The 27,542-nt window shown below is 43.7% G+C and overlaps 1 protein-coding gene and 1 pseudogene across 1 annotated transcript; one reads left to right on the top strand and one right to left on the bottom strand.

Annotated features, from left to right (window-relative positions):
• The first annotated feature begins 1,494 nt into the window (after positions 1-1,494).
• Positions 1,495-27,542, top strand: EIF4EBP2 (eukaryotic translation initiation factor 4E binding protein 2). Its single transcript, XM_039477977.2, has 3 exons — positions 1,495-1,921; positions 19,166-19,351; positions 20,798-27,542. The coding sequence occupies exons 1-3, from the start codon at positions 1,777-1,779 to the stop codon at positions 20,827-20,829; spliced, it is 363 nt and encodes a 120-aa protein (XP_039333911.1). The 5' UTR covers positions 1,495-1,776; the 3' UTR covers positions 20,830-27,542.
• On the bottom strand, positions 9,599-9,874 carry LOC101041851 (non-histone chromosomal protein HMG-17 pseudogene; annotated as a pseudogene).

Genomic DNA, 27,542 nt, shown 5'->3' on the forward strand with positions numbered 1-27,542 from the left:
TCCCAACCCCACCTTGCGCAGGCTGTGAGCGGAAGTAGTGCTGCCTTAGTGCTGCCATTGGTTCTGAGAGTGTGGTCTGGAGAGCCCCTCGGGGGTCTGAGACAACCTAACTACATATCTGTGTGAGGCTGGGTTTTCTTCATATACTTGAATCAACACATTACAACAGCTCGAACGAAGAAACAGATATGAGAATATAGCTGTCATCTATTAAGCCAGATCTTAAAGTGCTTGCAAAAATATAAAATAATGCCACTGTTCTATTTTTTGTTTCAGAAAAAATATAATAAAAAATATGTCAACATGTAATAGGTTGTTATTTTATGAATGAATAAACATTTAAAACATCCTCAGTTAAATTTTTTTTTTTTTTTTTTTTTTTAGATAAAGGGCCTCACTATGTTGCCCAGGCTGGAATGCAGTGGCTATTCCCAGGTACAGTCCCACTACTGATCAGCAGGGGCTCAGCTCTAGTTTCTAATAAAGTAATTATCGATGTATACAATCCACACAGAAGCCCTTGGAGATCCTCAATAATTTTCAAGAATTAAAATTTGAGACCCCAAACTTCGAGAATCTCTAGAGGAGCCGGGCGCGGTGGCTCAAGCCTGTAATCCCAGCACTTTGGGAGGCTGAGGCGGGTGGATCACGAGGTCGAGAGATCGAGACCATCCTGGTCAACATGGTGAAACCCCGTCTCTACTAAAAACACAAAAAATTAGCTGGGCATGGTGGCGCGTGCCTGTAATCCCAGCTACTTAGGAGGCTGAGGCAGGAGAATTGCCTGAACCCAGGAGGCAGAGGTTGCGGTGAGCCGAGATGGCGCCATTGCACTCCAGCCTGGGTAACAAGAGCGAAACTCCGTCTCAAAAAAAAAAAAAAAAGAATAGAGTTCCAGATGTAGATTTTTCAGGTACCTCGTGGTCTAAGCCCTCTCTTATGCTTCAATTTATCTCTAATATAATGATCCTCATTCTTGTGACGTGGGTGGCTCTTAGTTTCTTCCTTTTCCTCATGTTTAGATCTTGTTCTATGTGTGTTATATAGGGATGGTCTCTGGAAGGATACACAATTAACTGGGACAGCGGTTGAAGGGAGTTCGGAAACGGGGAGAAAGTGGCACCATAAACCTTTCTGCTCACTGATTTTTTTAAATACAGTACATCGTGTATGCATTGTCTGAACAATTAAAAGTAAAATTACATTTTTAATGGATAGGAATGCATGAGAAATTGAAGTCGGCTCAAGTAAAGTGGTGTTGACCGACAATGAAAAACAATAGCAATAAGACAGTTTTCCTTGTCCGCCTTCACCGGGCTCTCAAACACTTAGCCCAGGTTCCCTCCGGCTCCGCTCCCGCCCACCAGGGCTTAGCCCAGCTCAGGTTCAACTCCTCGGCCCGTCGGCTTCACGGAGCGCAGCCCCGCCCCACCACCGCCTCGCCCCGCCCCGCGGCGACGTCACCTCCGGCAGCCCCGCTTCCCCGAACTCTCTCTGGCTCCCGCCTTCGCCCGCTTCCGGTCGTCGTCGTCGCCGCTGCTGCCGCTGCTGCTGCTGCTGCTGCTGAGGCTGCTGGCGGAGGCCGGAGGATCGGGCGGCGGCGGCGGCGGCGGCTGAGAGGGCGGCGGCGGGAGCGGAGCGGGACGAGAGAACGAGAGGAAGCAAGCGAGGAGCGCGGGGAGCGCGCTTTTCCGCCCGCCTGAGGAGCCGGAGCAGCCCCGGCCCCGCCGCCGCCGCCTGCCCGCCGGACAAAGCCGAGAGCCCGCGCCCACAGCCATGTCCTCGTCCGCCGGCAGCAGCCACCAGCCCAGCCAGAGCCGCGCCATCCCCACTCGCACCGTGGCCATCAGCGACGCCGCGCAGCTACCTCATGACTATTGCACCACGCCCGGGGGGACGCTCTTCTCCACCACACCGGGAGGTGAGCGCCGGCCAGCCGTCCGCTGCGCTCGGGGTCCCGCCGCGGTCCTCTAACTCCGCGGCGCCTCGGCGCCCGGCCGCTTCGCCCCCGCCCTCGGTGGGACGCCGCCCTCGCGCCCGCCCGCGCGCCCGGGACCCTTCGCTTCGCGTTCTCTCTCGCCCGCTGATCGAGTCCGCGCGCGCCCCACTCGGGAATGCGGCTGTCCTGACGCGAAAAGAGCCCTGGTTTCCGCTTCGTGGCAGGCTGACGCGCTCGACCCAGTTTTCTGTCCCCTCTCTGCCTCCTTCCCGGGCGGGTTTGGCTCGGCTGGGCCTCGCGGTACACTCTGCGTTGCCCGTCTCTTGCAGGGTGTGCAAATTCATGCTTGATTTTGGAGCTGGCTCCGGGCCTTTTGGAAAAAAGGACTTGGGGAGAGGAATTTGGCCCTGGGATCCTGCGATAGCTTGTTTTGCTGCTTTGGGAACACTGGGAGGAGGCTGGAATGCGGAGTCTGGAAGCCTCGCCCAGCGTTATCCTGCTTTGACAGCATTGTTTACTTTGCTGGAAGAGGCCCCACGGGTGAGGGGAGTCCCCAGGCCGGGAGGAGAGAGTGATATAATAAAGCTCAAGTCATAGCCGAGGGAAAGTAGGTGGGGGGTGGTAGGGCGCTGGCAGCGCGACGCCTTCGGAGATGGATTGAAGGACCTTTATCAAGGACACCCCAGTTGGATAGGGGGGTTGCTTGATCCTTAGAAGAGGCTAGAGAGGCAGTTCAGAAAGAGGATGGTTCCCTGGCATCGCTTTTCAAAGCACGACCAGGAACTGTTTACAAGTAAGTAACACTGGAGTCGAGGTGAAGCTTGGTCACGGGAAAAGAGAGCTCAAAGGTTGTCTGTGCCCTAACTGGGCTGTCCTCCAGAGGGAGGAGCCTGGAAAGCGATTTGGAGGAGCCTTATTGAAGGAAATGGGGCCTCCTTTTTGACTTCAGAACTTTGCCTCCTTTTGGTGTTGGGGTGGCCTCTTGTTAGAGGGTGGGGACTTAGCCGCTCCTGCGGTCTAGAGGATTGCTAGCCTTGTTCCTGTGGGCAGGGCTCAGGAGTTGTACTACAACCAATCCGGTGCAGTTAGGCCTGGACCATCCTTAAATCCGTTGCACAATAGCAAGGCCTGTGGAGTAAGGAGACCTGCTTGCCAACACCAAGGGATAAAAATCTAGGAGAGAGCTTTACAGAGAAATTCAGCCAGGCCGCTCTAGGGGAGTGGCTGCCTTGGAAGGCTTTTTAAATGACCCAGGCAGAAGTTCATTAATATGTATGGAGAGCTGGGTTTAAGGAACTGTTAACTTCACAGAATAGTGGAGTTCTTAGGTGGCCTAACTCATGGAAGAAGACTCCTCCCTGATATGATCGATTCAAGACTAAAGACGGTAAACCCTGTGTTTGAGCGTGGGACAGGGTCTCACTCTGTCACCTGGGCTGGAGTACAGTGGCATGACCTTGGCTCACTGCATTCTCCACTTCCCCAGGCTCAAGCAACCCTCCCACCTCAGCCTCCTCAATAGCTGGGACTACAGGCACGTGCCACCATGCCTGGCTAATATTTTCGTATTTTTGGTAGAGTTGGGTTTCGTCATGTTGCCCAGAGTGGTCTTGAACTCCTGGGTTCAAGTTATTCGCTCCCCTCTGCCTCCCAAAGTGCTGGGATTACAGGCGTGAGCCACTGCACCTGACCGAGTTCTTGCTTTTTAATCCTGAAAAATTTTGGCAGACCAGAATTGGCTCCAGATAAGAGTTGTCTTGAACTTGAGCTGATAGCTTTTAAGAAATAGATGTTGTTTTCCAAGGTGATGGAAAAGGGTTTATAACTTCTTCCCGAATTCTTTATGGTATTTCTCAGTAAATGCCTATGCTTCCAGCAGTTCAGAACACGTCATGGTAACAGCCACACTCGGCTATAGTTTATTTGGGAAAGGAACTAAACCTTCAGCTATATATTATTCCCCTGAGGGAAGAGCCACCTAGACACATTTTTGGCTTATGTCAAATAGTCAAGCTACCATGCTTTTAAAAATAAGGGTCTAGTCTTTAAGTGTTGCTTCAAAGATGGAAGCCTGTCTCATAGCCGGGATTAATTTTTAAAGTGCTTGGAAAGATTCTGCCAGAAATACTGATTCATTTGCCCCTCCTCCTAACACACTCAATCACCACTGTTTTCTCAGTTATCACTTAACTTCCCTCCCTATTGTTTCTACACAGTTTTTTGTTTTGTATTTAAATACTTGTCATCCTGGCTCCTTAATGTTGAGCCTGTATTTGTTGGGAGAACTCATCGTAATCTTTGGATTTTTAACACGAGGTCTTATTTAATATGTTTATAAGGATATAATACTGTTGAAATTGGACTTAATCACTATTACAGCAATGAATGCTCTTTAGGTGTTGTGTATTTAACTGATTTAAGTTCCCTCTCTGATGTTTTGTGTATCTCTAATGCTACATCTTCCTCTTACCATGTAATTTTGTTTCCCTCAACCAGGGTGCAGTAGTTTGTTATCTGGCTACCTCCAGATGCCTGAATTAATGTGGTTAGGTATTAATTGTGAATTTTGTGCACCCAGGGAGTGCTTTGCACAAAAGGGGACAACAGATGAAAGTAGGAAATACAGTCCTTGGTCTGAATAGGTTTAAAATGATTTGGGGGTACCGGCAGACAAATTTTTAGTTCTGTAAGAGTAGAGTGAAGTGCTCACATATATTTCAGACTTGAAAACATTTAGAAAAATGAGTGGGAGGCTTGTGTTGGAAATCTCTATTTAGTGGTAAGGGAGGAGATTAACATTTCCTGCCTCAAACTCCTGGAAACCTTCTGGAGGGTCACATACATGTCAGAGCATGCTGGCATAACAGCAGTTGGTGAACCAAATGCCCTAAATGATCAGACTGAGCAGGGACATTCACAGCATACTGAACTTAAAGGTTCTCCCCCTTTCCCCTTTAAGAGTCCTTTATTCATTGGGGTTCAGAGGATACAGCTTACCCTTGAGGTTTCTCAAAATTGCCTTCCTGTGGTTTGGGAAGTAAGAAGTGGGTGAAAACACACTGGCTGAAACCTTCTGGATTTCTCATATTGTTAGAAGAGTACCCTTTCTCATTACGAAGGAAGAGGAAACTTTTTGTTGGGCAAATTCCAGGCCAAAAAAAAAAAAAAAGTTCTTGGATTTTATTTTATTTTTCTATCAGCCTGTGGAGGAGTGGGGATGATACTTAGTTCTTCCATTGAGAAGCTACTTATACCCTCAAAGGAAGGTAAAGTTACTATAGTTGGCTTGACTTTTGTAACACTAGTGAGTTGGAAGAAACCTAATGCTTTCATTTTATTATTGAGAGAAACTGGGACCCAGAGAAGTTAAGTAACTTGTTAGTGTTAAACAGCTGATTATTTTCTGTGGCTCCCTCAAAATTTAGTATCCTGATCACTATTCCAGTTTTTTCCTCAACTCTTTTGAGATGCTTTATCTTACTAGCAAAGGAAGTTTGCAAACATTTAGACACTTTTCTCCCTCTGGAATGCTAGCTAATATGATTCTTTCCGCTACCTTATTTCCTTTCTAGGTGCTGAACTGGCCCTTTTTAGGAGAGTTGTGCTCTGCAGAATGAGCAGAAACGTAAAGATCTCTTTTACCCTTTCTCTTTGCCTTTCTTTTCCTGCACAGCCGTCTCATCAGCCATGGAAAAGTATGCTGTTACCATAACAAGGGCAACAGAGGGGAACTAACTGTGATGGTCTGAAATTTTGTCCGTGCTGTAGCTCTTCATTTCTGCCTCTTGGATAGTTGCTGTGATTGGTTTACTGGGGCAGAATTTCATAAAGGATGGGTTTGGAAAGAAAGAGAAGGCAGGGGAAAGGGAAAATAATGCACTTGGAGTGAACTATACCTATAAGAGTATACTGAAGGGTGAAGGGAGCTGCTTTTTTAATCTGGTTCCCTTGGGAGGAGTAAGTAGAGTTCTGGGAAGGAAGGCCAGCTTCTGACCATGTCATAAAATTTCTAACTGTGTATCCTTGGGCTGAGTTTACTCAGTAACTTCTGAACCCTTCTAGCCAGAGGACTTCATTATTACATATGAAAAGTGCTTGAAAAACATAGTTAAGGGTGTTCAAACACTTTGCCTTGTGTTTGAGGAAGATGGCATTTACTTAGTAACACAACATATGTTGACATTTTGTAGAAGATTCAACTTTAATCTCATATTCATCAGCTGCCAATATATATGTAGAAGAAAGTGTACCTCAGTTTTGATGTTGGGTGCATTTTTGCTGGCAAGGGGCTGAATTCTAAGCCTGAGGAAGGCAGTAGTCCTCATCTTCAAGGCAGTGGAGGGAGTGCCTCTGCCTGACCTAAGCCAGCTACAGTCTGACAAGGAAAGAGGGCACAGGTGGATAGTGCAGCATACACGACAGACCTGTGCACAGCTCCCTGTAGCTCTCCTGAGGGCTGCTCTGTGGAACAGGAAGAAGGAAAAGTGACTAGCCTGTAAATTGGCACTAAGGTTATTCTGCAGAAGCCTTTTGAGGATAGTAGTCTTAAAGACAATTTTATAAGAGGCATCTTGCAGCTGGGTGTGATGGCACACACCTGTAATCCCAGCACTTTGGGAGGCAGACACGGGTGGATCGTGAGGTCAAGAGATCGAGACCATCCTGGCCAACATGGTGAAACCCCGTCTTTACTAAAAATGCAAAAATTAGCTGGGTGTAGTGACGTTCCTCTGTAATCCCAGCTACTCAGGAGACTGAGCTAGGAGAATCACCTGAGTCTGAGAGGCAGAGGTTACAGTGAGCCGAGATCGTGCCACTGCACTCAAGCCTGGCGACAGAGTGAGACTTCATCTCAGGAAAAAAAAAAAAGGTAGGGGGATCTTGCATGGTTTGAAGACTCTCTAGGTTGATTGTGTGTTGTGTATGACGATTTACAGATCAGACGGGGTAAAGTTAGCATGGAGAAAGTTAGTTAATCTGGTTATAGAGGAAGAGAGCTTAAGCAGGGGGACAGTTTATTGGTGAATGGCAGAAAAACTTTAGTTAAACTAGTGTATAAGATATTTTTTTGAGACAGAGTCTTGCTCTGTTGTCCAGGCTGGTGTTCAGTGGCATGATCTTGGCTCGCTGCAACCTCCACCTCCCAGGTTCAAGCAGTTCTGCCTCAGCCTCCCGAGTAGCTGGGATTACAGGCACCTGCCACCATGCCCAGCTAATTTTTGTATTTTCAGTTGAGACGGGTTTCACCATGTCGGTAAGGCTGGTCTTGAACTCCTGACCACGAATGATCTGTCCACGAATGATCTGTCCACCTAGGCCTCCCAAAGTGGTGGGATTGAGCCACCATGCCTGGCTCTGTTTTGTTAATGTAAAAATTGTCTCTGTTGGTGGTTTGGCCACCACCAGTCTCCCAGGAGGACAGAGTTAGGCAGCTTTTAGTTTCTTCTGGGTTATTTGCCATAGAGTTTTTCAGGAGTCTGTCTCTTCATCCACAGTCTCCAAGAAGAACACATGTTTAAAATTGAAGTTCTTTCATGAATAGTCTCTAATTCAGTCAATAAAACGTGACTTTACCTTCCTAAGTTGAAAGAATAAGAAACAGAGAAAAACACCTTTTTTGTTAACTCTCTTCTGTTTTTTCATTTTTTTCCCCTTTTTGTGGAGGTAAGAGAGAGAGTCAGGCTTAGACTTCTTTTCTGAGTGCATTAGAAAGTGCATTAGAAACACTTGCTGCTTGTTTATCTTTTATCTGTTTAAAGGAGAATACATGAGACATAGCTGGAGAATTGTCAACAATTCCTAATAGAAAATTGAGGTTACATGCCAAATGCTTTGTTTCTTTTTTTAATTCAATGTCTAGGCTTGAAGGAGACCTCCTTCCTCATGGTCCCTGCTGCCTTTGCAGTGTTAGTCTGTATGTATGTATTTATAAGAGTTTTGCAAGCATCTTTTTTCTTGGTTCCTTATAATGGTTTTTAAATATACTATCTCTTGATTTTTTAAAAATATATTTTTATTGTGGTAAAACATATATAACAAAAATTTCCATTTTAGTCTTTTTTTTTTTTTTTGAGACGGAGTTTCGCTCTTGTTACCCAGGCTGGAGTGCAGTGGCGCGATCTCGGCTCACTGCAACCTCCGCCTCCTGGGCTAAGGCAATTCTCCTGCCTCAGCCTCCTGAGTAGCTGGGATTACAGGCACGCGCCACCACGCCCAGCTAGTTTTTTGTATTTTTAGTAGAGACGGGGTTTCACCATGTTGACCAGGATGGTCCCGATCTCTCGACATCGTGATCCACCCGCCTCGGCCTCCCAAAGTGCTGGGATTACAGGCTTGAGCCACCGCGCCCGGCCCATTTTAGTCATTTTTAATTGTACAGTTCAGTGGTATTAAATATATTCACCTTGGTTTACAGCCATCACCACCATCCCCGTATTCAGAACTTTTTTCATCTCCTAAACTGAAAACTCATATCAATTAAACAATAACTTCCCGTTAAGCACTATACTGTAGCCCCCAGCAACTAACCATTCTGCTTTGTGTCTTCATGAGTTTGACGACTCAGACCCTCAGATAAGTGGAACCATGTAGTAATTGTCATTTTGTAAGTGAACATTCATCAGTGTTTATGCTTTTTTAATTTATTTTTTATACCTGTGAAAGCAACAGAGTTTTAAAAGTCACATAGTATTATTGGCCATACAACAAAAAGCAACATTCCCATGCCCATTTCCTCATCTCCATTTCCACTCCCAGAGAAACCATTTTTAAACCTTTTAGCTAATGTGCACTGAAGCTTCGGTCTCCTGGGCTTAACCTCCTGGGATCACAGGAGTGCCACCAAGCATGGCTAATTTTTCTTTTTCCAAGCCAAACTGTATCCAGCTTTATTAAAGATACTTCCCATAAACAATCATGGTATTTCAGGCAGGACGTGGGCAGACAATCGTTAACAGTATACAACTTTGAAACTCCCTTCTTTGATGGACTACCAAAAACCAGAAAGCCACTATAAAACCCAATAAAGTCCTCATCTGATGCTTTGAACAGGGAAAGTTTAGAATGAGGGTTGACATTTCACATTTAGCAAGTTTAATAGCTCTTCACGAGCCGACCCTGACTTTCAGGAAGTGAAATGAAAATGGCAGAATTTATCTGAAGGTCCACAATCTAGAAATGGAATCACTGCTCTTTTGACAGGTGCCGTCTCAGTGGCATCACTGGCAAGTCCAGATTGCCTGACACACTGGTAACCAATGACTGGGGGTCAGGTCCCAACAGATGCCTGGGCTTAAGGGAGTTAAGTCTATGCTGGAAGACAGAAAGGGAGACGAGGACATAAAAACGAATTTGTGTTTCCATACCACAAGGCTTTTGTGTGCCAAGGTGGCCATGTGTGTCAAAGTCAGGGAATCCCTCCTCCTGGGAGCCAAGAGGAAGTCTCTCAAAACTAGAAGGGAAAGGCATTTCCCCACATCAGTCCAGCTTTGGAGACATTCTATTAGTGACATATGCCCCTTCCCCCAAAACAACAATGAAGTGTTCTGTGTGCTAACAACATAGCTTAAAAAAATATAAAAATTCTGCATTTTTATAAAACTTGATGAAAAATAGTATTTCAAACCGTACAGTCTGTACACAGTTATCAAAAATGCACACACTTCACTTGGCATCTCTAGCACCTTTGGCTTTCTATGCCTGGTCTGTTTTGGTATCTCCATTTTCTGCAGGGTTATTCCCTTCCTTGCCAGCATCAGCTTTTCCCTTTTTCCCTTTGGATACCTTCTCTCCCTTCTTTGCAGGGGCCTTTTTAGGCTTGGGCTCTGGCTTTGAAGGAGCAGGTTTAGCAGACAACCTCGTGGATCTTCTCTGTGGTTCGTCCTTCACCTTGGCTTTATCTCCTTTAGCATCCCCTTCAGCCTTTCTCTTGGGCATGGTGGTGACGGCGGCGGGACATAGGCGCTGGGCGCGGGATGCAGTGGCGCGTGGGCTTTGGTCGGTCCTGGGGTCGTTCTCGCCTCTTCTTCACACTTCTCCAAGCATGGTTAATTTTTAAAATCTTTGTAGAGATGGTTTCTCACCATGTCGCCCAAGCTGGTTTTGAACTCCTGAGCTAAGGTGATCTTCTCACCTCAGCCTCCCAAAGTGCTGCAATTATAGGTGTGAGCCCCTGCACCCAGCCTATTTCTCAGTTTGGGATATTAACAATTAGTTTCCTGCTATGGAAGATGAAGATTTAGTTGCTATATACACCCTTCTCCCATTGTATACACTTTTGTTTCTTAATTTTTTTTTTTTTTTTTTTTTTTTCTGAGATGGAGTTTCGCTCTTGTTACCCAGGCTGGAGTGCAATGGGTGATCTCGGCTCACCTCAACCTCCGCCTCCTGGGTTTAAGCAATTCTCCTGTCTCAGCCTCCCAAGTAGCTGGGACTACAGGCACACGCCACCATGCCCAGCTAATTTTTGTATTTTTAGTAGAGATGGGGTTTCACCATGTTGACCAGGACGGTCTCGATCTCTTGACCTCGTGATCCACCCGCCTCAGCCTCCCAAAGTGCTGGGATTACAGGTGTGAGCCACTGCGCCCGGCCCTTAATTTAATTTTTTAACTCTTTTTGCTTAAACTATATGTATGTAATATTTACTAAATTTAGGTAAATATTAAATACAGATGTGGCTGACATTGTTCATTTCCTGCTCTATAGCCATTCCCTCTTCTTGCTTGCTGCCAGATTCCCTCAAATTTTTAAATGGCAGAGGGCTAAGCCCCAAGATATACACCATGACTGCTCTATGCCAGTCATAGTTTCCCCTTTGTTTGGTCTGGTGGGCATCTGAACCACTTCTGGCCAAATGAGATGTAGAGGAAGCCTGCAGGTGACTTCTGAGATTTTCCCCTTCGATAGAGAAAGTCCCAGGAGGAAAGCCCTGTTTGATTTCACTTTGTCGTTTCCTGCTTGGAACACTGTTGTTATGAGGATGTAGGTCCATCTCAGCCTTTTTGGATGGCTTGTGGTCAAGTTACTTAATGTATCGTTCTCCAAGCTTTCTATTTGGATGAGTAAATGCTTAATTCTAATTCTGGAAGCAGACTTAGTTCAAGAGAATTTTATGATGGAGTTCCCTGTAAAAATGTAGTTTAAAACTACCCTGTAAGTTAACCATGTTATAATGAACTTCCTCTGTGTGGTTTTATTTGAGCTTACATAATTTCTTAAGTATATAGCTTAATGCATAGATTATTTATTATTTAAACTAAGGCACTTGGTATTGAAAGAAGCCCTTATGCTTGAATGACCTTGTTTCTGTACTAGCCATCTTGACAAGCATAACTTTGGGTTTCATGCATTGACCTTGTTTTCTGCAGTTTGAGAACCACTGGTTTTGGATTCAAAGGTAGGTGGGGTTTTCCCCTCTCTCTATCAAAGGGACTCAGTTTTACTCTCATATTTCCCTAGTAATGTAACTAGAAAGTCCTGGATGAAGGTATTAGATCTGTCCTAATATCTGGTCACTAAGGATGAAAAATTTATAAATAGCTAATGTTAACCTAGATGCTTTCTATTCTGAAATCCAAACATGAAGACTAAGAAAAATATGTGCGTTTTTGAAACAAAACAGAAAAATGAAACTTCAACAGTGTAAAAGAGCATGAAATGCCAATAGACTACCACTTTCAACAGTTTGTTTGCTGTGCTTTTGCTAGTTACCATTGTTACTGTAAATAATACATGTATACTGTGATATCTTTAACATTAGACAATACTACTAACTCCCCATTATGAAAGATGAGGAATCTAAGATACTTTTATGACTTTTGGTCCCTCATTTCTCATTCTTGCTCCATTTACTAATTCCTGTAAATTGTATTATCATTTTTGGCTCTTCTAGTAGTTATCTTTAAAACTCTAAATATTTGTCTCAACTTGACAACTTTAGCTCTTTACTATATAAAAGTACACCATTCACCTGTCCTCCTGCCTTTACTTTGCTGGTGTATAACTTCATTATTTTTGTAATAGCAGGGTTTGTGAGCAGGCATGGTGTCTTACACCTACAATCTCAACACTTAGTGAGGCCAAGGCAGGAGAATCGTTTGAGCCCAGGAGTTTGAAACCAGTCTGGGCAACATAGTGAGACTCCATCTCTACAAAAAAATAAAATTAGTTGAACTGTAGTCCCAGCGACGTGGGAGGCTAAGATGTGAGGATTGCCTGGGCCCAGGAGGTCAAGGTTGCAGTAAGCCATGATCATGCCACTGTGCTCTATTCTGGGTGATAGAGCAAGGCCCTGCCTCAAAAAAAAAAAAAAAAAAAAAGTCAGAGTTTGTAACATTTATGTACTCTTCCTTAACTGTAATTCTTCTATGTTTTTACTATAGTTTGCTTATAAACATTGAAAATTAGCAAACAGCATATACAATATTGTAACTTTTTTTTTTTACAACTTTCCAATATAAAACTAAGGAGCATAATTATTTTCATAGAGAAGGAATGGAAAATTGTTTTTTTATTTTTTGTATCACTGTCAATTGATCATAATCATGTCCCATTTTAATATTGTGTTATATGAGCTATAGATTTCTTGTCTAGTCTGTTTTCCTTCTTCAGTACCTTAAGGTTAACCTGTTTCTAGTTACTTATGACTGCACTGGTTGACATTAAATTGAGCTGACATAAATGTTGCAGGGAGTTTGGGTGAAATGTGAATTTCTAGGAAGTCCTTGCTTCAGAAATGTACTTCTGCATGCATAAGTGAACTTAAATATTTTATATCTTTTTAATAGGTTGTCATTAAATTGATATAAAATTGTAGTAAACATAACGTTCAATAAAGGAAATAAAGGGTTTTTTTCTGCCACTTTATCGATGATTGAATCTGAATTTTTCTCTTTGAATAATTTTGGGTTTTTTTGGTTTTTTGAATAATTTTGGTCAGTGTCTTTTGAATTACACCCTGAATCATTAGTGATTAACAAGCTGATTCCCTTTTTTTGCTTTATACCCACTACAATTAAATTTTTTTAGCTTGCAGAGATCTAAAATTCAAAAAGTTAAAATACTATGCTTTCATAGTCATATTTTTCCCTGGCTATATTTGAGAACATTTACACCATTAAGACCCTAGTTCTTCAGTGTGTCTTGTTGTCTGAATTATTTACTGTGTTGGCATTCAAAATCAAACATATGTTAGGGGAATACATTAAGAAACTATTAGAAATAATAGGTGAGTTTGCCAAGGTTGCAGGATATAAGAATCATATAGAAAAACCAGTTGCGGGCCCAGCACAGTGGCTCACGCCTGTTATCTTAGCACTTTGGGAGGCCACGGCAGGCAGGTAACTCGAGGTCAGGAGTTCAAGACCAGGCTGGCTAACACGGTAAACTCCATCTCTGCTAAAAACAGAAAAATTATCCGGGCATGGTGGCGCACACCTGTAATCCCAGCTACTCGGGAGGCTGAGGCAGAAGAATCACTTGAACCCAGAAGGTGGAGGTTGCACTGAGCCAAGATTGTGCCCTACACTCCAGCCTGGGCAACAGAGGGAGACTCCATCTCAAAAAAAAAAAACCTGACTGAGCCTTTTATCCCAGCACTGTGAGGCTGAGGTGGGCAGATGTCTTGAGCCCAGGAGTTCAAGACCAGCCTGGGCCACATGGTGAAACCCCCTCTCTGCAAAAAATACAAAAATCGCCAGGCGTGGTGCCTTACGCCTGTAGTCCCCGCACTGTGGGAGGCCGAGGCAGGCGGGAGATCAGGAGATCAACACCATCCTGGCCCACATGGTGAAACCCTGTCCTTATTAAAAAATAATAGTAATAATACAAAAATTAGCCAGGCAGGGTGGCATGTGCCTGTAGTCCCAGCTACTAGGAAGGCTAAGGCAGGAGGACTGCTTGGGCCTAGGTTGCATAGGTTGCAATGAGCCAAGATGGCTCTTCTGTTTTCTAGCCTGGACAACAGAACAAGACCCTGTCTCTCAAAAAAAAAGAAAAAGAAAGCAATCCCATTTACAATAGCATAAAAACAATTCAATAAATAGGAATAAAGTTAGTCACAAAGCATAAAACTTTTGCTCTGGAATCTACAAAACATTGTTGAAAGAAATTAAAGACCCATATAAATGGAAAGATATTTGGTGGTCACGGATTAGAAGACTTAATATTGTTTTTTTGTTTTTTGTTTTTTTTGTTTTTTTGAGACGGTGTTTCGATCTTGTTACCCAGGCTGGAGTGCAATGGCGCGGTCTCGGCTCACCACAACCTCCGCCTCCTGGGTTCAGGCAATTCTCCTGCCTCAACCTCCTGAGTAGCTGGGATTACAGGCACGCGCCACCATGCCCAGCTAATTTTTTGTATTTTTAGTAGAGACGGGGTTTCACCATGTTGACCAGGATGGTCTCGATCTCTTGACCTCGTGATCCACCCGCCTTGGCCTCCCAAAGTGCTGGGATTACAGGCTTGAGCCACCGCGCCCGGCCAGAAGACTTAATATTGTTAAGATAGTAGTGCTCCACAACTTGACCTTCACATTTAGCACAGTTCCTATCATAATCTCAGCTGGCTTCTTTGGCAAGCTGACAAAATTCATATGGAACTTTAAGGGACCTAAAATATCCAGAACAATCCTGAAAAAGAAAAAGTTGGAAGACATAAACTTCCTGGTTTCAAAACTTACTACAAATCAAGACAATGTGGTACTAGCATATGGATAGACATATAGATCAATGGAATAAAATTGAGAGTCCAGAAATAAACTCTCACAATTATGGCCCGTTGATCTTCAACAAGGGTGCCAAGACAATTCCATGGAAAAAGAAGAGTTTTCAACAGATATTGCTGATTGAACTGGTTATGCACACAGAAAAACTGAAGGTGGATCAGATGGCTCACAGACCTAAATGTCAGAGCAAAAACTATTAATATAAAACTCTTGCCGGGCGCGGTGGCTCAAGCCTGTAATACCAGCACTTTGGGAGGCCGAGGCAGGTGGATCACGAGGTCAAGAGATTGAGACCATCCTGGTCAACATGGTGAAACCCCGTCTCTACTAAAAATACAAAAAATTATCTGGGCATGGTGGCGCGTGCCTGTAATCCCAGCTACTCAGGAGGCTGAGGCAGGAGAATTGCCTGAACCCAGGAGGCGGAGGTTGTGGTGAGCCGAGATCGCGCCATTGCACTCCAGCCTGGGTAACAAGAGCGAAACTCCGTCTCAAAAAAAAAAACAAAAAAAACAAAAAAAAAAAAAACTCTTAGAAGAAGACAGGCAAATTTTTATGACCTTGGATTAGGCAGTGGCCTTAAATATGACTCCAGAAGCACAAACAAAAGGAAAAAAAAAAAAACAGATACATTGGACATGATGGAAAATCATATAACAGGTTTGTATCCAGAATAAAGAACCATCACAATTTAGTAATAAAGACAACCCATTGAAAAATGGGCAAAGGTTCTGAATAGACATTTCTTCAAAGAAGATATATGGTGGAATGGCCTGTAAGTACATGAAAAGAGCATGTTCAACATAATTAGCCAGCAAGGAAATGCAAATTAAGATCAAACCACAATGAAAAACCACTTCATATCTGTTAATGTTGGCTACAATATATAGAAATTAGAACTCTCACACATTGCTGATGGAAATGTAAGATGGTACAACCACTTTGAAAAATAGGCAGTTCTTCATAGGGTTAAAGGTAGAGTTAACATGTGATCTAGCTAGCAGTTCTACTTTTTTTTTTTTTTTTTTTTTTTGATACTGGGTCTCACTCTGTCACCTAGACTGAGTGCAGTGGTGCAATCATGGCTCACTGCAACCTCCATCTGGGGGCTTAAACCATCCTCCCACCTCAGCCTCCCCAGTAGCTTGGACCAGAGGTGTACATTGTCACACCTGGCTAATTTTTTTTTTTTTTTTTTTTTTTTTTTTTTTTGTGAGAGAGAGTTTAACTCTTGTTGCCTGGGCTGGAGGGCAATGGCACAATCTTGGCTCACAACCTGTGTCTCCCTGGTTCAAGCGATTCTCCTGCCACAGCCTTCTGAGTAGCCGGGATTATAGGCATGTGCCACCACGCCCAGCTAATTTTGTATTTTTAGTAGTGACAGGGTTTCTCCATGTTAGTTAGGATGGTCTCGAACTCCTGACCTCAGGTGATCCACCCACTTTGGCCTCCCAAAGTGATGGGATTATAAGCATGAGCCACTGTGCCTGGCAATTTTTGTATTTTTTTGAGACAGGATTTTGCCATGTTGCCCGGGCTGGTCTTGAATTCCTGAGCTCAAGCAATCCACACACCTTGGCCACCCAAAGTGCTGAGATTACAGGTATGAGCTGCCATGCCTGGCTAATTCCACTTTTTTAGTTTAGTACATGCCCAAGAGAATGGAAATATGGTCACACAAAAACCCTGGGAGGCAGAGGTTGCGGTGAGCCGAGATTGTCCCATTGTACTGCAGCCTAGCAATAGAGCAAGTCTCAAAAGAAAACAGAAAGAAACCTCACCCTTCTGAAATCTAACCATGAACAAAAGTGGGGTGACTCAACAGACAGGTAAAGTCCATCCATAAGACTCCTTCCCTTTGTTCATTGGAAGGCCATCAAACTCCCTTTCAGCCTGTTTGCCCTTATTTTACATAACATGCTAATAAGCAAGTTGCTGATTTCCAAACCCAGCAGACTAGAAATACCAAGTTAGAAAGGGTTTAAGGGTGGACTATACAGATTGAATTGTGTCTCCCAGAATTCTTATGTTGAAACCTTAATTGGTGCTTTTGCAAGTTAATTAGGTTGAGTTGAGGTCATGAAGGTGGGACCCTCGTGATGGGATTAAGTGCCCTTATAAGATGGGACACCACAGAGCGATGGTCCCCTCACCCCCATGTAAAGGACACAGTGAGAAGGTAGCTATCTACAAGCCAAGAAGAGAGCCCTCAACAGAAACCATTCATTAGTATTGGACTTCTAGTCTCCAGAACTATGAAACAATACATTTCTGTTGTTTAAATTGTGCAGTCTGTGGTATTTTGTTATGGCAGCTTGAGCTGCTGAGCCATGGTAGTAGCCTGGAAAAAAGGCAGCCCTCAGTCTAACAGGAGACAGGCACACTGGGAGAAGGGTGCACCAGCACAGCCTTGACAGTCACTTTTGTATAGCGATGTTCAGCTGTACATAGCATCAACTTGATAGGGCTTGAGACTTCTTAGGTCACAATATAATAAATGATTTTCTTAATAATGACTGATTCATCAAGAGGGTTGAATCGTTTTCTGTTGAAGGCCATAAAGGGATTTAAATCTGTGTTAGAAGTATTTCTATCCAAGATAATTGAAACTATTCACCCTTTAAAAGTTGAATTAAATTTTGTGCTACCCAGAATGCCTCGTTCCTCATAATTTCTAGATGCCTTTGAGTGTTAGTCGAGTTTTTGTTTTTCAAAGCAAAGAGGGTGAAGGTAAGTTTCTACTTTCCTTGTCCTAAAATTATATTTGATTTAAATTTTGAGGCAGGATGTTGTTCTGTTGCCAGGCTGGAGTGCAGTGGTGCAGTCATAGCTCCCTGTAGCCTTGAACTCCAGGACTCAAGCTATTCTTCCTCAGCCTCCAAGTAGTGGGGACTTCAGGCCCATATCACCTCCCTTGGCTCTTTTTTTTTTTCCTTTTGAGACAGAGTCTCGCTCTGTCATCCAGGCTAGAGTGCAGTGGTGCAATCTCAGCTCACTGCAACCTCTGCCTCCCGGTTCAAGCGATTCTCCTGCCTCAGCCTCCTGAGTAGCTGGGATTCCAGGTGTGTGCCACCACACCCTGCTAATTTTTGTGTTTTTAGTAGGGATGGGGTTTTACCATATTGGTCAGGCTGGTCTTACACTCCTAACCTCATTTGAATTGTGTCTCCCCAGAATTCTTACATAATTCATGATCCACCTGCCTTGGCCTCCCAAAGTGCTGGGATTATAAGCACAAGCCACTGCACCCGGCCCTTAACTCTTTTTTTAAAATAATTTTTTGGTGGAGACAGGGTCTCACTATGTTGCCCAGACTGGACTTAGACTCCTGGGCTCAAGCAATCCTCCTGCCTTGGACTCCCAAAGTGTTGGGATTACAGGCAGTGAGCCACCATGCCCAGGCTCTCTTGTCTTTTTTATAATAGCCATTCTAAGAGATGTGAAGTGATAGTCTCCTTGTGGTTTTGATTTGCATTTCCTTGATGATGAGCACCTTTTAATGTACCTGTTCACCATTTGTAAGCAGGTTTCCATCACTGTTTATCAGTTAAAGTGTACTCTTCAGAATTATTGTTTTAAAAACATTCAGGTAGCACTAACTGGTAAGCAGATTGTTTTGCAGAATAGAGAGGGGCTGCCAGCCAGTTCCAGCTTTGACTATAGCTGTGAGAAGAATGTCAGTCTCAGTGCTTCTTTGGAAAGCCTTTTAAAGGGGCTGTTTATTTTTTATCATACTTGTTTTTTCTTTCACTTAAAACTTTTTTTTCCGGTGGCTCAAGCCTGTAATCCCAGCACTTTGGGAGGCTGAGGCGGGTGGATCACGAGGTCAAGAGATCGAGACCGTCCTGGTCAACACAGTGAAACCCCGTCTCTACTAAAAATACAAAACTTAGCTGGGCATGGTGGCACGTGCCTGTAATCCCAGCTCCTCAGGAGGCTGAGGCAGGAGAATTGCTTGAACCCAGGAGGCAGAGGTTGTGGTGAGCCAAGATCGCGTCATTGCACTCCAGCCTGGGAAACGAGCAAAACTCCATCTCAAAAAATAAAAATAAAAAAAAAAACCTTTTTTTCTTAAAGATGTTAATGTTAGGACCTAGATCACATAGAAATAAGTCATAGCCCGGACATAAGAAACTCAAAAGTCTATAAAGAGAGACAGATGGATAAACAGGAGTCCTGTAATACGTGATGTGTGTTGAGTAAGATGGGGAGGAAGAACCTTTTTAAAAAGTGAAGGGTGGCGGTGGCTTCATAAAGGAAGTGATGGTTGGAGCTGAGTCCTGAAGGATCAGCAGGAGTGTCACTGGCAGAAGAGAAAGAGAGCATTCCTGATGGCAGAGGAGCCTGTTTACAGGTAGGGAGGTTAGAGCTTATGCTTTCAACTTGAATTGTAAAATCCTTAAAAGTTAGGATTATATGGGATTTAAATTAAATTCCTGGGTAGTATTATATGTTGACAATCCCTTAAATTGTTTCAAACTCTCTTTAACTCTGTTTTCCAGGAACTCGAATCATTTATGACAGAAAGTTTCTGTTGGATCGTCGCAATTCTCCCATGGCTCAGACTCCACCCTGCCATCTGCCCAATATCCCAGGAGTCACCAGCCCTGGCACCTTAATTGAAGACTCCAAAGTAGAAGTAAACAATTTGAACAACTTGAACAATCATGACAGGAAACATGCAGTTGGTAAGAGAATGGCGGTGTTGGAGACCTAGAGCGTGGCTGTTGGAATTTGAATGTCTGTTTGCTATAGGTTGAGAAGCTATTGATTCTTTGGTGGTGGTTTTTATATTTCTTTTTCTGTTTTAGGCCCAGTTGCATTCTGTCACCCAGGCTGGAGTGCAGTGACATGATCTCAGCTCACTGCAACCTCCGCCTTCCAGGTTAAGCGATTTTCCTGCCTCAGCCTCCCCAGTAGCTGGGATTACAGGCACCCACTACCACGCCCAGCTGATTTTTGTATTTTTTAGTAGAGATGGGGTTTCGCCATGTTAGTCAGGCTGGTCTTGAACTCCGGATTACAGGCGTGAGCTGCTGCCCCCGGCCAATTCTTCAGTTATAACTGATGTTCAGTTACATGTCTCTAAGGTTCCCCTCCCTCCCCCAAAGGTTTTGAAGTGCTCTGAAAACCCTGAGTCCTGAGTTGTTGTTTTTTTTTTGAGACGGAGTTTCATTCCTGTTGCCCAAGCTGGAATGGTGCAATCTCGGCTCACTGCAACCTCTGCCTCTTGGGTTCAAGTGATTCTCCTGCCTCATCCTCCCAATTACCTGGGATTACAGGCACCCGCCACCATACCTGGCTAATTTTGGTATTTTTAATAGAGACGGGGTTTCACCACGTTGGCCAGACTGGTCTTGAACTCCTGACCTCAGGTGATCCACCCACCTTGGCCTCCCAAAGTGCTGGGATTAAGGCATGAGCCACCGCACCTGGCTTGAAAACTCTGAGTTCTGAATCATAATCAAATCTAATGTCGTTGGTGGGAGAAAAGAATCCGGAATCAGGATGGTAAACCCCAAAAATGACTCCTTGAACCATGCCTTAAGGATTGCCTGGCCTCAGCTTCATTGGACTAAGGATATACACAGAAAACAAAACATGTTATAGCCCCCATTTCCATTACCCTCAGGCAAACAGACCTTGTTTCTTGTAGGAATTTCTTTTTTATGGTGTGAGGAAAAGCAGTATGGCTTATTTCCTGTATTTTCCAGAACTACCTAAATTACCCCTTCTCTAACACAGTCTTTTGTAATAAGCCCTCTTTATCTTTGTAGAAGCAGAGTGGTGAGGTGGGAGTGGCCAGCTCCTGATCCTCAGGGACTGCACTTGGACCACTAGATGTGAGCCAGCATTCTGCTTTGTCATATTTCAGATGAGTTTTTTTAATACACAAAGTGTCAGTTTGGAGCAGGACCAAAGTCCAAAGCTTCCAGAAGAGTGTGCTCCCCCATAGATGGCAAAGAGCTCCCTAGGAGCTGCTGTTTGGTCATAGTAGAATAATTGTTTTAGGGCAGGAGAGAATGGGACAATCTGAGTTATTTTTTGTCTCTCATATAGAGGGAATGACAGTTAAAACTGTTTTGCTTTTTTTGTGTATATGCTAAACTCTTCATTTTATTTGTCCTAACTAGGGGATGATGCTCAGTTTGAGATGGACATCTGACTCTCCTGCAATGATTAGAAGAAAAGCAGCAACACTGATACCTGTGTGCACCTGATTTGGCCAATAAGATCCACAGTGTAAAGACAGAAGAGGCAATACCAGCAGTCCCCATTACAGTCTCCACCTCCCCCTTTTCCCCTGGGTGCCAAATGATGGGAAGATGAGCTTCATCTGACCATTTCTTCGCCCTGTCTCCTATTCCCCTTCTCAGTTAGACAGGTTAGATTGAAAGCCCTTGGTGTACTTCTGTAGCGCTAAGCAGCCCATAGAGGAAAACAGTTAAACTCTGACTTTCCTAGTTGTATTTTTAATTGAGAGCTAACATCATACCCCCCAGTTTTGTCCCAAATCAAATATTGACCTACCAACAACTGCCTGACTGGGAAGTCTGGGAAAGGGATACAGAGGCTTGGTGGGCCTAACACCATTCATGTTCCTTACACTCTGTCTCTCCTCCCCGTATTCCGCCTATGGTTCAGTGTTGCAAGAATCGGCTTGGGGTCTTTAAAACCAGCAGGGTAAATGATAAAAAGAGAGCTGCTTTCCCTTTTACCTTGAGGTATTCGTCCCTCGGGACAGAGCACAGTTTGTGCAACTCTGGTAGCATTATCCTGTGACACTGTTTTGAGGTCCACTTCTGTTCTTTCCTTTGGGAGGAATGTCTTCCGTCTTTGGTATTATAGTTCATCTTCCCATTCTTTTACTTAGCGCATTTGTGCAGATATTTTTAACTCTGTACATCAGAAGAGAGCCCTTGGTAACCAGTTTAGTTCTTCTGCCATTCCTCCCTGCTTGCATCTTGTTGCTGGCAGAGTCCTCTTGTACTTCAAGAAAGAGAAGTGATTTTGTCTGTTCTTATTACCAAGTAATAGAGGCACTTTAGCCTCACTTGGTGGGTAAGGCCTGATCATAGTATTCTGTCAGATAACGCCTAAGAATGACCTCTGAAGAGCGTTGACCCATTTGAGTACCCAGTCTCAGTAGTCATTTTTAAGTCCAGGGAGCATTGTGATAGTTGTTCTCAGATTGCAGTTTCTTAACGTTTTGAGTTTGAAGTTGATTTTCTTAACGTTCTTAGAAAAGAACTGCATTTTTCCTTTGTGGATCTGCTTTGTTTGGCTGCCGGGATAGATAAGTATGGGCTTAAAAAACGTGTTCCTCCCAGTTTTCTTGTCTTTTCTATTGTACTCTGAATTTCCTTCCCTACCTCCCTCACTGTCTTCCTCTCTCCTTCCTTTCCTTCCTTTTTCTCTACCAGGCCATTTTTCAAATTTACATCAAAGATACCTCATGTTGGTATCTGAGAATATCTGTCACTCCTCTTATCTGAGAAGTGACCTTTTATTTTTAAGATGACTACAGACCTATTTTTAGATATGTTTTCAGTACAATTTTGAACAGCAACTTTTTAATTAAACATCTTCCAGTGTTAGGAAGGTGAGAAATGTTCATAGGCAAGTCTGCTGTTCTATGTCAACATCTTTTGTCGCCCCTAGTCCCCCAGGAGCTCTTTCCTTTCCCCTCTAGTTTTGGGTGTGCATGTTTGGAGTTTGTAGTGGGTGGTTTAAAACTGGACCATTCTGCCTTGCTTTGGGTTGTTCATGAAAGCCTCATTCTTTTCTCTGATCCTTTAGCTTTTGCATTCACCCACCCTTCCCACCTACCTCTCCTGGGACTATTGACCAGCATAATAATCCCAGGAGAATGACTTCTCTCATAGAAAGACTAAAGTATCCATCCCCTCATAGTTAAGTAGCCACTGGTGTCCTGGGAATTTCTGGTTGGATTTGGTGCCCTGAACTTTGTTATTAAGAAATCAGTTCCCAGGGTGAGAGTAACAGGCCATTTGGCCAAGAAAGAAGCCCGATTGTTTTTCTTTCGAACTATGAAAAGACCCTGTTTGTGAATACATTTGACACGAGAGGAAGGATGTCTGCAGAACTTTGTTCTGTTTTCTGCTACAAAAATGTGAATAGTTCAGAGTGAAAACCTTTTGTGATGGTTGATGTCTCTCAGGAATAAGCTGGATCTCCAATGTTTTGGGGATGCTTTGAGTCTCAAAAATTGATAATCAGAAAAGTGTTTTTTGTTTGTTAATGTATCCCTGTTCTGTTTTTAATTAAACTCCAAATCTCATTTTACATATTCTTGGGAAAATCTAAGTTGCGCTGTAATTTACATAAAAAGCATGCTCAGGACCTCTTTGCACCCTGGGGAGCCTGATTCTTTGGGAATGAAACTTTTCATTCTTCATACACTGGCCTTGGCATCCTGTGGAATTTGACCCAACTAGCAGTCAGTGAGCAGAAGAGTGAACTCTTCTTGATCTTTATTGCTATGTGTGAAAACTTGGCTTCCTCACTGAACAGTGGAAAATGGATTTAAAGCATGAGCTTGAGTAGTGTCAAGATGCCATTTTTCTTTTCTTGCCATCTTGGGGAGCTTCTTCTGCATGTGGCCCCCTAATTAGAAGGCATGTTTTTAGTATTTCTTGGGAGCGTTAGCTGTATAATGCAGCAGTTGTCCAATCCCTTATCCTTCTCTGCAAGGACTTCCTTACGGCTTGGTGCAGTTCTTTCCCAGAGACCGCCTCTAGACGGCCTTTGACCTTCATAAGTTGGCATTTAAAAAATAATTTCACAGGGCATGAGATAAACTTCCAATAGATGATACCTTTGTGTCATGCCTCGTAGAATTATTTTTCGAACAAGCCAGAGTCCACTGGGTGGTTTACCTCTGCATGTTTGGAGGGAACCTCACAGATGAAACCCTGAATGAATGATGTGTCCTGGCTTTTTTAGAGGGAAGGAACACCCTTAAGTTGCCACTTGACTGAGACAGTTCTCACCACTTTAGTGACCATATGTAGTTTTCTTTTTATGAGGAACCCATGCTTCTATTGTTGTGGGGACATTCGCTCTTAATGAGAAATGACTTCCCTCCAAATTCCAGAAGCAGACATGCATTGTCATGGTTCTGCCTTCTTTATTGTGTGGGTCATTGAGTTCACCAGTTCTCATTCTTTTTAAATATGTACAGCATTTTCAAGGGCACAGATACAGAGAAGCTGGCTTCTAGGTATTGGGCTTCCAAGCCAAGAGTTTCGTCCTTCCACCTGTATTAGTTATCTATTGCTGTGTAACGAATTACCCTAACTTTAGTGTCTTAAAATAGCAAACATTATCTGTCCGTTTTTGTGGGTTAAGAATTTGGGGGGAGCTTAACGTGATGGTTCTGGCCCAGGGTATCATGAAGTTAACAGTCAAGATGTGGGCAAGGGCTGTAGTCAGCTGGAGCTGGAGAATCCACTTCCAAGTTCTCTTTTTGTGGCTGTTGGCATTATGCCTCAGTTTCTTCCCATGTGGGTCCCTGCATGAGTGGCCTCACACCACGACACCTTGGCTTCTTCCTGAGCAGCTGATTCCAGAGATGGGTGGCAGGGCCAGGAGAAAAGCTACAGTGCCTTTTAAGACATAGTCTTGGAAAGGACACACCATCACTTCTTACTCCAGTCTTTAGAAGCAAGCCACTAAGTCCAGCCTGCTCTCAGGGAGAGAGGAATTACACATCCCTCTACCCCAATGGAGCAGTAGCAAAGAATGTATGGATGTATCGTAAAAGCACCACACCCCAGCTGAGGAGGAAGCCAGGTCAATAGGGAGGTAGGTTTAATCTAGGTAAGCTGAAAGGTAGATTGCTATCAAAAACAATTACCTGGATAGAAAGCAAACTCCCCAAAGCTACCTGCTGTTTTTGAGAGGGGTGGTAAGAAATGGCAATTCCAGGAGAAGTAGAAAATAATAAGCTTAACTACCAGCAGCTCAGGTATGCTTATTTGCAAGTCCTAGGCTTGGTGACTCATTTACCACTTTTATTTTCCTGTAGCTAGGAATTAACAAAAGGAAGTGGGGCCTTCAGCTGAGTCACTAAAGCTATCTTATTTGGAATGGGGATTGTCCAGCAAAGAGAGCAAACATGAATTAGATGTTAAGCTATACTGAGCTGAAGACAAGAAAGCAGTTCAGATTTAGGTGAAATAGATGATGTTATCAGAAAGCCAGTTTCCCACCAGCGTGGGTGCTTGGTACCTGGTCTCTCCAGTCTCAACAGACTCAGGTCAGATCTCTCACCCAGGAAGCAACCACTCCATAAAATGGAGAACATCTGAGAATTACAAATGACCTATGCTTGGTTGCTCCTCTAAATCCAGTGCACAGGTTAACCCTGCATGCCCATCTCTTCCTGGGCTTCTTGATGGCAATGTGTTCTTAAAGAATTGGTCTTGTCTTCACCCTCAAGACAAACTTATAAAGTTTTTTCGTTTCATGCATTCTAGTAAATGGCTGCTATATGTTTCTGGCACCCATTCCTAACCAGTTCTTTAGAGAGTTCAGATACTTTAAAGATGCAAATTTTGTTTTTGTTTTTGTTTTTGTATTTTTTGTGAGACAAGAGTTGTGCTCTGTCGCCCAGGCTGGAGTGTAGTGGTGCGATCTCAACTTACTGCATCCTCTGCCTCCCAGGTTCAAATATTTCTCCTGCCTTAGCCTTCTGAGTAGCTGGGATTACAGGCCCACACCACCATGCCTGGCTTATTTTATTTTTATTTTTTAATTTTTGTATTTTTAATTTAGAAACAGGGTTTCACCATGTTGGCCGGGGTGATCTCAAACTCCTGACCTCAGGTGATCCACCCGCCTCAGCCTCCCAAAGTGCTGAGATTACAGGCATGAGCCGCTGCGCCCAGCCAAAGATGCAAATTCTTGTTCGGATTTATGTTCTGCCTCTTCCCAGCATTTTCTTATCTATAGCCCTGCTTGCTTGAGAGTACACTTGGATAAGAAGCATTGCTGTTGAGGCAGCTGTAAGAAAAGGATACTTCTTCCAAAAGTAAATAACTCCTCTTTAGAGCACCTTTAAATGAATTTCATTTTTCTTCCTTATTTTGAAGTGTATTCAAATATATGGTCTTCTCTTTTTTTGCTGTTTGGGTTTCCAGCTTTTTGGGACTTTCAGAACTTACCTTTCCAGCTCAAACACCATTAGTTAAAGTCCCTCACCTGCTTCAAATCAAGGCAGCTGGTGAAGGGCTCAGCTTGTCGGTGGCAATATCCAGATTGAGTCTGTTTCCATTTTCCTCACTTGGATAACAGCTGCTTGAAGCCAGGGCTCTTAGCCCTTTGCATTCCCCTTTAGAGAGGAAGCCACACTGCCTTTCTTCCTTAGTTCAGAACTATCCTTCTTGGCAGGCATGTTTTCTGGACTACATGCACATGAGCAGCTATTGATTCATCTGCAAAACCCAATCACTTGCCTACCCATAATATCTGGGAATGAGTGGTATTTGTGTTAAAAGAAACATTGTGTCTTTGGGAGCGGTTTCTGTCTGGACTTTGAGGTGGACTTAGTTATCTCACAGTTCTTCACAAAGCTCTCAGCTTTTAATAAAAGATGAAACCAGATATGATGCAGTTGGGTCACAATTCTCTAGAATGCTTCTACCCCAGGGCCACTTCCTGTTAGTCATGGTTTTCCAGTTTAGTAGAGTTTCTTGAGGGTGACCTACAGACATTTCTAACTGAAAACGATAAGAGTTATTGATACATACTTGTTTTCTCAGTTAATCATTTAACATCACCTTTCCCACTCTCTGGAATTTAAATTTATTTCTCTAGGCTGGTCCTGGAAGTTGATACCTTTTGGCAAAGCTTAGATTTAGGAGAAGGCTTGTGAGTCCCTATTCAGAGGGTCTGTGGTTTCTCTTTGCTTAAGGCTCTCTGCCTGCAGCCCTGGTAGACCATACCGTATGTCATGGATACCCAATGGAAATATTACTGAGATGGAAGACATTTCCCAGGGTAAACTCTCACTCTGCCACCTTTCTAAGGGTGCAGAGAGATGCTGCAATGCTTGATAATCACTTGGCCACATTGAAATTTCCAAAGGGAGCTTTTGCCGGTGCTTAAAACCAAAACTCCTGGACACTTAGAAAATTCCATGAATCTAGCACAAAATACCCATTCTTGCCTAAATGTATCCCCTTTCTCTCCAGCTTAATCTAAAGGAAAAAAATGAAAGCCCAGGCCAAGGGTACTTTTAACTGGAAACCAGGGGAGGAGGGAAGAACACTAGCAGGGAGCCCAGAGGCGGGTTGCTGGGTAAGCCACCCCGCCTTACCTGGTGCCTGTATCTACATTGCTGAGTGCCGTGCGCCAGTGCCTTTCCTTCACCTGCAGTTGGAGCCCATCTCTCTACCTGGGTGAGGAGATCCTCTGCTACTCCAGGGGTAAAACTTAAGAAGGTGTCTTGAAGAGCCCAAAGGACACTCACATGCTAAGGTGTCCATTTTATGCATCTTTAAAATATTTTATTTAAAAAAAAAAAAAATAGCCCTGCCCTGTCTTAGTGCCACTGATGGCCCAGTACCATCCATTCTGTATGGAAAAGCGGAGACTGCCAGCACTTTCCTTGGTCTTCCCTTTGTCTCCCATGATGTGTTGTCCCCTCATCCCTCTCATCCACTTCACCCTGTGTGGATGGACAGCAGAGGGCACCACGCAGTCCTTGAGGCAGTTCTGTGTGATTCCATGATCGGTTGTTTTTGTATTTTAACTATCCTTCCAAACAAGCAGATGTTTGGAAATTAGGGAAAAAATTAAATTTTCATCAATGGTTGCTGTTATAGTTAAATCAATAAAGATCTTGAGTATCAA

Source organism: Saimiri boliviensis, chromosome 12 (assembly GCF_048565385.1).
Source record: "Saimiri boliviensis isolate mSaiBol1 chromosome 12, mSaiBol1.pri, whole genome shotgun sequence".
NCBI classification, from domain to species: domain Eukaryota; kingdom Metazoa; phylum Chordata; class Mammalia; order Primates; family Cebidae; genus Saimiri; species Saimiri boliviensis.

Excerpts from the sequence above, each read along its gene's own strand:
- EIF4EBP2 (XM_039477977.2), top strand. The coding sequence starts at position 1,777 with ATGTCCTCGTCCGCCGGCAGCAGCCACCAGCCCAGCCAGAGCCGCGCC. Across the intron at positions 1,922-19,165 it reads CTTCTCCACCACACCGGGAG|GAACTCGAATCATTTATGAC; the intron begins GTGAGCGCCGGC and ends TCTGTTTTCCAG. Across the intron at positions 19,352-20,797 it reads TGACAGGAAACATGCAGTTG|GGGATGATGCTCAGTTTGAG; the intron begins GTAAGAGAATGG and ends TGTCCTAACTAG.